Source organism: Saimiri boliviensis, chromosome 10 (assembly GCF_048565385.1).
Source record: "Saimiri boliviensis isolate mSaiBol1 chromosome 10, mSaiBol1.pri, whole genome shotgun sequence".
In the NCBI taxonomy this organism is placed as follows: Eukaryota; Metazoa; Chordata; class Mammalia; order Primates; family Cebidae; genus Saimiri; species Saimiri boliviensis.
The window spans coordinates 96,390,979-96,403,432 of NC_133458.1; the positions used below are offsets into that span (position 1 = coordinate 96,390,979).

The 12,454-nt window shown below is 38.3% G+C and overlaps 1 protein-coding gene across 8 annotated transcripts in view; it reads left to right on the forward strand.

The window, feature by feature from the left end:
• Window positions 1-12,454, forward strand: part of PLEKHA8 (pleckstrin homology domain containing A8) — a 108,442-nt gene that overhangs the window by 31,122 nt on the left and 64,866 nt on the right. For all 8 annotated transcript variants that reach the window (XM_074379880.1, XM_003935175.4, XM_074379881.1 and 5 more), the window contains exons 5-10: window positions 365-523; window positions 1,138-1,178; window positions 3,915-4,072; window positions 5,936-6,095; window positions 6,484-6,569; window positions 11,944-12,002. In XM_074379880.1, the coding sequence (XP_074235981.1) occupies window positions 365-523; window positions 1,138-1,178; window positions 3,915-4,072; window positions 5,936-6,095; window positions 6,484-6,569; window positions 11,944-12,002 (663 nt within the window). The remainder of the gene's footprint in view (window positions 1-364; window positions 524-1,137; window positions 1,179-3,914; window positions 4,073-5,935; window positions 6,096-6,483; window positions 6,570-11,943; window positions 12,003-12,454) is intronic.

Genomic DNA, 12,454 nt, shown 5'->3' on the forward strand with positions numbered 1-12,454 from the left:
ATAGTCTAGAGCAGTGACTTTCAACTCAGAGCAATTGTGCCTCTTAGGAGACACTAGGAAATGCCCAGAGATACTTTTGGTTGTCATGACTGAGTGAGTTACAATTAATATAATGTAAATTGAACCACTTTACTACCTAAGGCTTTCAGCAGTTCCCTCATTGCCTGTAGGTTAAAGTCAAATAGTACTAATAGTTACTGATTAATAGATAAATTGGGCTTTTCTTTTATAACTGATGTACATATTTGCCCAGTAGATGGATACATTATTATTATTTTGTGGACAACCTCTCAGGACATTCCACAGTTGGAAATTTTTCTTTTTTAGCAAGGTAAAGGAGTCTTCCACTCTGGTTGTTTCGTAGGAGGGAATTGATGTGGGAACTATGCTGAAATCAACCTGTAATACGTTTCTGAAGACCTTGGAAGAATGTATGCAGATTGCAAATGCAGCCTTCACCTCTGAGCTGCTCTACCGCACTCCACCAGGATCACCGCAGCTGGCTATGCTCAAGTCCAGCAAGGTAAAAGTCCTGCTCAGTTTGGCTGCAACAATGCATCATGAAAAACTTATTCACTGCTTGTGTTAATAGTTCCTCCCACTCCTTTGTGTCATTTTGCAGTGCCAGGAATGCTCTTCATGTCTTTCGTGGATTAGCTCGTATTCTTCCTCAAAGACTTAGTCTCTTCTTCCCTGAATCCCTAGGTTGGGCTAAGAGCCTCTCTTATGCATATTCATATTTTATTCATATTCCTTGTTTTAGATTGAAATGGTTTTTAGGGCAAGAACCCCATGGTGTCTGCCTTTATGCCCCTAGTATTTGATATAATACTGTGTCATAGTTTGCAACTTACTAATGTTTAATGAGCATAATTAAAACTACAAAGAAAGCTGATCACTGAGTTTGACTGTGATCTTTTGTCTGTCAAAAGATCATCTTCCTTTTCCTTAGAAATTTATTGGAATAAATAAGGACTGGTTGGAGAATCATGACTCCCTTTTGGGAAGACCTAAAATTGTTTAGTGGGGCTAGTGTATATTATGGACATATGGTCGTATTTACCATTTTCTATGTAATAAGATCCTAAATATGCCCTGTTCAAAATTTAACGTGAACTTTCCTTTTTTATTTTAAAGATGAAACATCCTATTATACCAATTCATAATTCACTGGAAAGGTACGGTAGCTTTTTCTTCCTTCTTGATAAAAATTAAAAAAGGATTTTGTTATCTCTTGTTTAAAAAAATGATACTTTGATCATATAATGGTTTTCCTCAGGAGTTGAAATAATATGGAAGTAAACAGTATCTGACTTTCTTCTTCTGGGTGAGCCTGAATTAACACAGAACAGACTTTTCATTTAGCACTAATAGGGAAGATGTTTGCTTTTTCCCTAAGATGGATCTCACCTATCACATCTAGCAACTTTTAATCTCTCTAGGGTGTCCTGAAGATTGAAACTTCTCTTGTAGAGGAGCCGAGCATTGTTTTAAGTGTGCTTTTATTTAAAAATGATAGTAGTGCTATTTTGTTGAGTTTAAAAATAAAAATCTTAGGTAGTGTTGCAGGTTGAAAAATAACGTAGTATCAAAATCTAAACTATTTCTGTTTCCCTAAATGTTCCTTCAATTTTTGGTAATTTAACCCATGGAAGTGGGTTAAATTCCACGTGTTAAATTACTGTAGCCTCAACCTCCTGGGCTCAAGCAGTCCTTACCGCAGCCACCCGAGTAGTTGAGATAATGGGTACATGCCACCAAGCCTGGCTAATTTTTGTATTTTTTGTAGAGACAGAGTTTCACCATATTGCCCAGGCTGGTCTTGAACTCCTGAGCTCAAATAATCTACCTGCCTTGGTTTTCCCAAGTGTTGGTGTTACAGGCCTGAGCCACTGTGCCCAGCATCAAATTATTTAATAGTTTATCTCTTTATGTACTGTTGTTTACTTCTTTATTACAAGGATTGTTCCCAATTTAGTTATTTCCAGTTTTCTCCTGTTCTAAATATTTCTACTAGAAGTGTAATTGTAGATTTTGTTGTTGTTGTTGAGGTCTTTACCTCTATATACTCCTACATTTTGAATTACTAGGTTGAAATGTGGTATTTTTTTTAGAAAATCGCAAATATTTTCCTGGAGTTACTATGTAGCTTGGACCCTTCCTCCTTATTTTTGTTGGAAGAAAATATTTTTGTTCTAATTTGGCTAGGTATAATCACCTAATCATAATAATAAGATACCATGATTGTTCCTTTAACCCAGGCGTCCCCAAACTTTTTACACAGGGCGCCAGTTCACTGTCCCTCAGACCATTGAAGGGCCGCCACATACTGTGCTCCTCTCACTGACCACCAATGAAAGAGGTGCCCCTTCCTGAAGTGTGGCGGGGGGCCGGATAAATGGCCTCAGGGGGCCGCAGTTTGGGGACGCCCGCTTTAACCAGTAGAATCAGCTGTTCTACTTGCATGTTAGTTGGCTTTTTCTGTTACCCTAATATGCTGACAGTTCCCTCAAGATGTGATGTTATCCTTCTGGGTCTTTTCTGTCAGACATACTTTATTTATTTATTTTTTATTATTTTAATTTTTTGAGAGGGCGTCTTGCTCTGTCGCCAGGCTGGAGTGCAGTGGCTCAATCTTGGCTCACTGCAACCTCTGCCTCCTGGGTTCAAGTGATTCTTCTGCCTCAGCCTCCCGAGTAGCTGGGACCACAGGCACGTGCCACCACACTTGTCTAATTTTTGTATTTTTAGTAGAGACAGGGTTTCACCATGTTGGCCAGGATGGTCTTGATCTCTTGACCTCATGATCCGCACGCCTCGGCCTCTGAAAGTACTGGGATTACAGGTGTGAGCCACCGTGCCTGGCCTCTCAGGCATACTTTATAAGGAGTACTTTCCCTGGCTGGGCATGGTGGCTTACATCTGTAATCCCAGCACTTTGGGAGGCCAAGGTGGGTGGATCACCTGAGAGTCAAGAGTTCGAGACCAGCCTAGCCAACCTGGTGAAACCCCATCTCTGCTAAAAATACAAAACTTACCTGGGCGTGGTAGTGGGCACCTGGGCAGGAGAATCACTTGAACTCGGGAGGCGGAGGTTGCAGTGAGCCTAGATCACACCATTGCACCCAGCCTCGGCAACAGAGTGAGATTCCATCTTAAAAAAAAAAAAAAAAAAAAAAAGGGAGTACTCTGCCATGACCACAGCATGTGGCTTCTAGACAGTTACTGGCTGGGCAGACACAGGGAAATGGCCAGCGATGTAAAGAGAGAGAAGACACCTCCCAGGGAGAAGTTGAGGAAAGTATTCAAAGTGGCACCTGGAGAAAGCTGATTGAGAACCAAAGAGCTGTCAGTGACTATTTCCTGATGCTGCTGGGGAGCTGGAAGATTGGGACTGTTGAGGGTGCTAGGAAAGACATAAATGGCTCTTTTATTTCTAAATTGCAGCCTTGGAGGCAGGAGGCTGGGAAGTTTGGCTTGATTTATCAGTTCTTTCAGAGGATGTTAAAAGGATAACATTTACCTGGGCAGTCAATTTATGACCAGGTTGGGGAGGTGGCTCATGCCTGTAATCCCAGCACTTTAGAAGGCTGAGGTAGGAGGATTGCCTGAGGCCAAGTGGTCAAGACAACTTGGGCAACATAGTGAGACCCCCATCACTACAAAAAATTAGAAATTAGCTGGGCATGGTGGCAGGCAACTGTAGTCCCAGCTACTCAAGGTGGAGTGTTGGGCTCAAGTAGGAGGATCGCTGAAGCCCAGGAGATTGAGGCTGCAGTGAGCTGTGATTGTGCTGCTGTACTACAGCCTGGGTGACTGAGTGGAGACCCTGTCTCAAATTAAAAAAAAAAAAAAAAAAATTATGAGCAAATAACTGCACTTTCTGACTTTTTTTCCTTTTAAAAAAATTGCAGACAAATGGAGCTGAGCAGTTGTGAAAATGGATCTTTAAATATGGAAATAAATGGTGATGAAGAAATCCTCATGAAAAATAAGAATTCCTTATATTTGAAATCTGCAGAGATAGACTGCAGCATATCAAGTGAGGAAAATACAGATGATAATATAACAGGTAAAAACAAAAGTAAAGTCTGAAGCACACCAATTTTAGATGATAGAAAATTTGGGGATTTGATTTATATCCATGATAGGGATTCACCTCAAGATCATGTAGTAGTGTCTCCTAAGGAGGATATTGGCTGGGTAAGATAGGTCATATGACTGAAAAACATTCTTTCATCCGGTCTGACCTGGTGTTGAGAAGGCCGAATGAAGAGGAAGATTCCTGCTCATTGTTCTTGGCTACGTTCGTGGGCCGCAGTGAGCAACAGCTATGCATGCTGGCCTTTTAGAGGGTAAAAGGCCTCTGGCCTTCAACCCTGTATCTTAAAAGTCCTTTGAACTTAGACTATGCTGTGAGACTGAACAGTCTGTAAAATTATGACAGTTCAGTTTTTCATCCTCCTGGGTTCTGTTGGGCCTGAGGATGTCAGAATTCACCTGTCACCATGAGGTTTCTACCCAGTCTTCACTGTGTTTATCTCAAAGTCCCATATTTCAGGTATTGGGTCTGTAGTTGAGAGATGCTAATCTCTTGACACTAATCACTGAAATTTACTTCATATCCAAGACAACTATATTAGAGCTTTTAATTGTGTTATAAGTACTTAATAATTTGAAAATGAAATTAAAATTTTCTCCTCGTCTACCTTGAAATAGACCTCGTTTTTTCCAGATGAATTGAGGAGCAGTATGGGAGTTGGGGGAAGGAGCTGTGTTTTCTTAGCTGTTAATCTGAGAGAGAGACAATCCATACATCACTGGAGTCTTATCTCTTGGCTAAATAATAAAGATAGGAGAAAATGTCTGTCCAAATAGTGCAGTCACGTATTTGCTCCTATAGTTTTACTTCTAGGAATTGTTCTTCAGCAGATAGATTTAAGGATGAAGACCTACGGACAGGGATGTTCTTTGTGGCATTACAGTCAGTTCTCATTATTTGCAGTAGTTATGTTTTATTGAGTCATCATGAACGCTGAATTAGCAAATAGTAAACTGTTGCTCCTGGGGGAAATACAGGGTTAGGTTCCTGCAAGCCTCTGGTCACGAAATTTTTGTTTACCAATCAATATATAACCTTGTTTTATGTGTGTTTTTGTTTAAAGACACTTTAATATGTATTGTTGATTCATTAACATTGAGCTCACGGCAAACAGCACTATTACTTATGCTTGAATGAAGCTTATATAACACACATCTTTTGTCCAAAAGGCACATCACAGCCATTTTGTGGGTAGGAACACTCGAAAGTACTATACTTGGGAGCCCTTTTAAACAGCAAAAACAACAAAATGCACAAACATGCATAAAATGTGGCACTAAGTAAGGACATCTGTCTATAAATGAGTGCAGAAACAAGAAGGCAGGACATCTCATTGCTCTACCTCAGCTAGGAATATGAGGAATATGTGTGTCGAGCCACAAAGTTTTCACCAGTCTGCACATTCCACAAATGACTGCAGAGGTGCACCAGAATTGATTTTCGGTTACAACTAAATTTCAGCAAGTAGACAAATTCACAAATATGTATAGAATGTGCTAATTAAATGAGTAGTGATTATATTTATAATTGTAAAATTTTGGAAGCCACCTAAATGCCCCTCATGGGAATGGTGCAATATAACATGGTCATTACAATCATGATTTTGAAGAGTTGAATTATAATGAAAATACTCATGATACATTGTTTAGTGAAAGCAAGCAGGATACAATGTACACAGGCTTGAAGTTGTGTTTGTATGGGTAGATGTATATATGTGTATGTGAACAGTGTTTCATGAATTTTTATTTCTGTGTATTTTTCTGTTTTTGAAAGTTTTAACAAAGACTATGAATTTTTATAATAGATTAGTAATAGATATTTTCTACTCTGCAGTCCAGGGTGAAATAATGAAGGAAGACGGAGTGGAAAACCTGGAAAACCATGACAATAATTTGACTCAGTCTGGTTCAGATTCCTCAAGTTGCTCTCCAGAATCCCTCTGGGAGGAAGGCAAAGAAGTTATCCCAACTTTCTTTAGTACCATGAACACAAGGTATTCTAGACTTTCTAATATTACTGATGTTTGGATACTAGCTTTCATTCTGGAAAATCAGTCATGGTGTTCCTTTCAGGTGATGGCGTATTCTAAGAGAATAGAGAATATAGCATACCAAGTACTTGCTTTACTGTTTTCTTTTTCTTAACAGTGAATACGAAGGAATTGATTGTCGGGTGTACTCTGAACACATTTTAGCGTGCTTTGGTGGATTATCTTTAGAAAATTATTTTATGAGACCTTATTAGAAAAACAGTCATTGGAGCATATGAAGTCAAATGATTTGCCCTACAGAGGGACAGCTGTTTCTCTGACTGCCTTTGAATTGCAGAGTGCTGATACTGTATTTTCAATCTTTTCTCCTCCATATCACCAAATTATGTAGCTTTAGTGACATTGAACTTCTGGAAGACAGTGGCATTCCCACAGAAGCATTCTTGGCATCATGTTATGCTGTGGTTCCAGTATTAGGTAAGATTCCTGCAGTTGCCTTACATTCATTCATCTCTAGAATCTGTCTCACTGCAGTTGTTTTGCAGGAGAAATACCCTGAACTATGTGTGCAGTGAGATGACCCTTCTTAGCTACTTGTTCAGATCACCAGCCACATACACTTAAAACTATATGACCTTAAGCATTATTGCATATTCCCATTTCATTTCTAATTATGATTAAATATTGATCTCAGAGTAGTATAATTTTAAAGGAGGATTTTGCTTTCTAAAAACCATACATAAAAGTAAAACAAGTAGTTGAGGAATAAGCCTTCATATATTGGCACTGTGAAAAAATGTGTTTTACCAATTAAAAGTTTTTTGTTCGTTTTTTGAGAGTGTCTTGCTTTGTTGCCCAGGCTGGAGTGCAGTGGCATGATCTCCGTTCACTGCAACCCTCACCTCCCAGGCTCAAGAAATCCTTCCACCTCAGCCTTCTGGGTAGCTGGACTATATCTGCATGCTCAGCTTATTTTTGTATTTTTTGTAGACATGGGTTTTGTCATGTCACCCGTACTGGTCTGGAATACCTCGGCTCAAGTGATCCTTCCCTTCCAAAATGCTGGGATTACAGGCATGAGCTACCACACCTGGCCAGAACATATTTTCAAAGATTTTTAGTTATTCTCTCTCTCTCCCCCTCATATATATATATTTATATATATTTATATTTATGTTGTATGTAAATATAAATTTACATGTCATATGTAAATGCATGTTTATATATGTTATGGCTGGGTGTGGTGGTTCACGCCTGTAATTCCAGCACTTTGGGAGGCTGAGGTGAGTGGATCACCTGAGGTCAGGAGTTTGAGACCAGCCTAGCCAACATGGTGAAACCCCATCTCTACTAAAAATATGAAAATTATCTGGACATGGTGGTTCATACCTGTAATCCCAACTACTCTGGAGCCTGACGCAGGAGAATCTCTTGAACCTGGGAGGTGGAGGTTGCAGAGGCGCAAGATTGCACCACTATACTCCAGCCTGGATTACAGCCTGTCTCAAAAAAAAAAGCGTGTGTGTGTGTGTGTGTATGTGTGTGTGTATGTGTGTGCACACACATACACACACACATACACACACACACACACATTTGTTATATATAAGTTTATTAAGATCAAATTCACTTTTACTTGTATAAAGTCAGTAATGCCAAGGATGGCTAATGTGTTGAAGTTTGCTTTATGTCCCATTTAACTATATATCTATCTTAAAAGTTGAGGTATAACTTGCATAGGACTTAAATGTTATGATTCAGTGAATTTTGACAAATGCACTTACCTCTGTAATCTATATTCTTACAAAGAAATAGCATGTTTTCATCACCCTGGAATGATCCCTGTGTCACTTAGCCTGAAATAACCATTTTATTGATTTCTCTGTCACCATAGGTTAGTTTTGCCTATTCTAAAACTTGATATAACTGGAATATTATAACTTTTGCATCTGGCTTTTCTCATACAGTACGTTTTTGAGATTCATCCTTGTCTGTATCAGTAGTTCATTCTTTTTTATTGCCAAATAGTAATCCATTAAATGAATATACCACAATTATTTATTCACTCTCTTATTGATGGACTTTGGGCAGTTTGTAGTTTGGGACTTTTTTTTTTTTCTTTTTGAGACAGAGTCTTACTCGATCACCTAGGCTGGAGTGCAGTAGCATGATCTCAGCTCACTGCAACCTCCACCTCCCAAGTTCAAGTGATTCTCCTGCCTTAGTCTCCCGAGTAGCTGGGATTACAGGCCTGCACTACCACACCTGGCTTTTTAATTTTTTTTATTTTTTTTTGTATTTTTAGGAGAGATGGAGTTTCACCATGTGGGCCAGGCTGGTCTCAAACCCCGGACCTCACATGATCCTCTCAAAATGCTGGGATTACAAGCATGAGCCACCACTCCTGGCCAGTTTGGGACTATTATAAATGAAATTACTCTAAATATTTTTGTGCCTATGGGGCTGTGCTTTCATTTCTCTTAAGTAAATACCTAGGACTGGAATTGCTGGTTCATAGTTTATGATAAATTGCCAGTTTATGTAGTGGTTGTGCAATTGTGCACAGTGTATGAGTCTTCCAGTTGTTTCACATCTTCACTAGCATTTGGTGGTGTCAATATTTTGTGTTTGGCCATTCCTCAGTGTTTTAGTGGTATCTCATGTGGCCTTAATTTGCATTTCCATGATGACTACGGACACTGAGCACTTTTTTGTATAATTACTGGCCATTTCTATCTCTTCCATTATGAAATGTCTGTTCAAATCTTTCACCCATTTTAAAAGTTAATTGTTTTCCTTTTCATTACTGAGTTGTGAGAGTTCTTTATATATTCTTAACTAAAATTCCATTGTAGACATGTGAATATTTTCCCCCAGACTGTGGCTTGCCTCCTTCTCTTCTTCATGATGCCTTTTCAGCAGATGTTTTACATTTCAATGAAGTCCAATTTTTTCCTTTATACTTAGTGCTTTTAATGACTTAAGAAATCTTTACTTATCCCAAAGGTCATGAAGATATTCTGTTTTGTACTAGACTCTTGACTTTTACATTTGTGCCTATGAACCAATGGAATTATTTTTTCTGTGTGGTATGAGGTAGGGAGTTGAGGTTCATTTTTTTTTTTCCCCTTGTGGTATCTGGTTGCTCAAGAACCATTTGTCAGAATATATTTTCCCTTTTACGTTGCTTTGGCAGCTGTGTCAAAAATCAGTTGAACTTAAAATATGGGACTGTTTCTGGACTGTCTCCTCTGTTCCAATGATCTTATAGTGTCTTAATAATTATAAGACTTGAAATCAGATAATCTAAGTCTCTCAAGTTTTTCTTTTTCAAGATTGATTTGGAAATTTTAGGTCTTTTGATAAATTTTAGCTGTTCAATTCCTATTTAAAAGCCTTTTAGGATTTTGATTTAGATTACATCATATCTGTAAACCAATTAGGGGAAACTGACATCTTAAACAACATTGAAGGCAGGGCTTACTGGCTCATAATTGTAATCCCAGCACTTTGGGAGTCCAAGGCAGGAGGATCTCTTGAGATCAGGAGTTCGATCCTGGCCTAGGCAACAAAATAAAACCCTGTCTCTATTTTAAAAATTAGCCAGATATGATGGCACAAGCCCGTAGTCCTAGCTACTTGGGAGGAGGGTGATGCAGGAGGATCACTTGAGCTTAGGATCTCAAGGCTGCAGTGAGCCATCATTGCACCACTGCATTCCATCCTAGGTGATCGAGCAAGACCCTGTCTCAAAAACAAAAACATTGAATTTTCCAATCTGTGAGCATGCTATATCTCTCTATGTCATTTTAATTTTCTCTCAAGAATGTTTTATGTAGTTTTTAGTGTACAACCATCATACATCTTTTGTTAGGAATAAATTTTAGAATTTTATTTTTTTATGCTATTGTAAAAAGTGTTTTATTTCATTTTCCAATTTTTTTTTTTTTTTTTTTTTTGAGATGGAGTTTCGCTGTTGTTACCCAGGCTGGAGTGCAATGGCACGATCTCGGCTTACCGCAACCTCCGCCTCCTGGGTTCAGGCAATTCTCCTGCCTCAGCCTCCTGAGTAGCTGGGATTACAGGCATGTGCCACCATGCCCAGCTAATTTTTTTGTATTTTTAGTAGAGACGGGGTTTCACCATGTTGACCAGGATGGTCTTGATTTCTTGACCTCGCGATCCACCCGCCTCGGCCTCCCAAAGTGCCGGCTCATTTTCCAATTATTAATAGCATGTAAAAACAAATGATTATATGGTGAGAGTTGTTTTTATAATTGTGAATAATTTTATAAATGTTTTTTCTTTTTTGTTGAAGTCTTTTCTGTAATTTGTTAATATAGTGAATTACATGGTTTGGATGAATTTCATTCATTATCTTGATATTTCTATCATCTTGCTATTTGTTTTCTACATTTCTCTGTATGTTCTTTGTTCCCTTTTTACTCCTTTTCTGATTTCTAGACAGTTAAATAATTTTTTTTTTAATAATTCTGTTTCATTTCCTCTTTTGGTCTTTTAGTTACCTATCTTGATCCCTGCCTTTCTTTTAGATCAATCAAGTATTTTTTTTTTTTTTGAATTCCACTATCTTTCCTCTCTTGGCTTTTTAGCTATACCTCTTTGTTTTACTTATTTATTTATTTTTTGGTCATCTTTCTTGCCCAACAGAAATACTCAGACTGCATATGTAATTTTAAATTTTCTAGTAGGCACATTAACATAATAAACAAAAATTAATTTTAATAATATATTTTAAAACCTAGAATATATAAAATATCTCAACATGTAATCAATATAAAAGGATCATTGGGCTGGTTGTAGTGGCTCACGCCTCTAACCCCAGCACTTTGGGAGGCCAAGGCAGGTGGATCATGAGGTCAGGACCATCTTGGGCAACATGGTGAAACCCCGTCTCTACTAAAAACATAAAAATTAGCTGGGCATGGTGGCATGTGCTTGTAATGCCAACTACTTGGGAGGCTGAGGCAGGAGAATCACTTGAACCAGTTATCGGATGTTGTAGTGAGCCAAGATTGCGCAATTGCACTCCAGCCTGGCAACAGAGCAAGACTCCTGTCTCAAAAAAAAAAAAGAAAAGAAAAGAAATGAAAAAGAAGAAAAGAATTATTAATGAGTCTGGGTTTGGTGGTTCTTGCCTGTAATCCCACTACTTTGGGAGGCTGATGTGGGCAGATCACTTGAGGTCAGAAGTTCAAGACCAGCCTGGCCAACATGGTGAAGTCTCATCTCTACTAAAAATATAAAACAAGGCTGGGTGTGGTAGTAGGTACCTGTAATCTCAGCTACTTAGGAGACTGAGGCAGGAGAATCGTTTAAACCCGGGAGGTAGAGGTTGCAGTGACCCAAGGTCATGCTGCTGTACTCCAGCCTGGGGACAGAGCAAGATACTCGGTCTCAAAAAAACAAAAGAATTATTAATGAGATATTTTGCAATCTCTTTTTGGTACTAAGTCTTCCAAATCTGATATGTATTTTACACTTACAGTACATTTTGGTTAGTGCTAGCCACACTGCAAGTGCTAACTAACCACATATCTAGTGGCTACTATATTGGACAGTGCAGCCTTAAGGATTACTATATGTATCCTAAACTTAGAAGATTATCTTCATCCTACCTGCCACTTAGGGCCTCATTATAACTTACTTTGGAGTAGAGTAAAAGAAAAAGGTGGTAAGAGTATCCTGGAAGCTTTTGAAGGTTATGTTTAGAAAATTATTTGGAAGTAAAAATTAAAGTTGTTGGGGATCTACTACATTTATTATTACTATAAAAATAATTCCACTTAAAAAATTGATTTTTCAGAAATATTTTTGATCTTTTCTTTAGATAAACTTGGCCCTACAGTGTTTGCTCCTGTTAAGATGGATCTTGTTGGAAATATTAAGGTGAGCATGCTGGCTTGTCTCTGTAGAAACTTAAATAAAAGAAAATGTTTTCAATATTTTTGTGCTTGGCAAGAATAAATCAAAAAGTGAAAAATGTATCACTATTCTGTAAGAGAGCAAGTGTTTTTCTTGTCACATTGTGAATGCTTAGTAACGGAATTACTAAGCCTTTATTATATGCTAGAGGTAGTCTTTTTGGGGAGTTAAAAGATTCATTTTGAAAAAGAAACCAGGATTGCCTTTTCATATGCACAGTGTAGATCACTAGGGTTTCACTCTAATGTCCACATTGATTCTTTGCTTTTTTAGGTTTAAATGATGACAAGTTATATTTTTCTAAAAGATAGGTTATATAGTGAAAATACCTGTCAGTGGTCTGGGACTCAAAAGGCCCAGCTTCCAGGGGTAGCTATGAGACCATCAACAACTCACCAAATCTCTCTGAGCCTCTT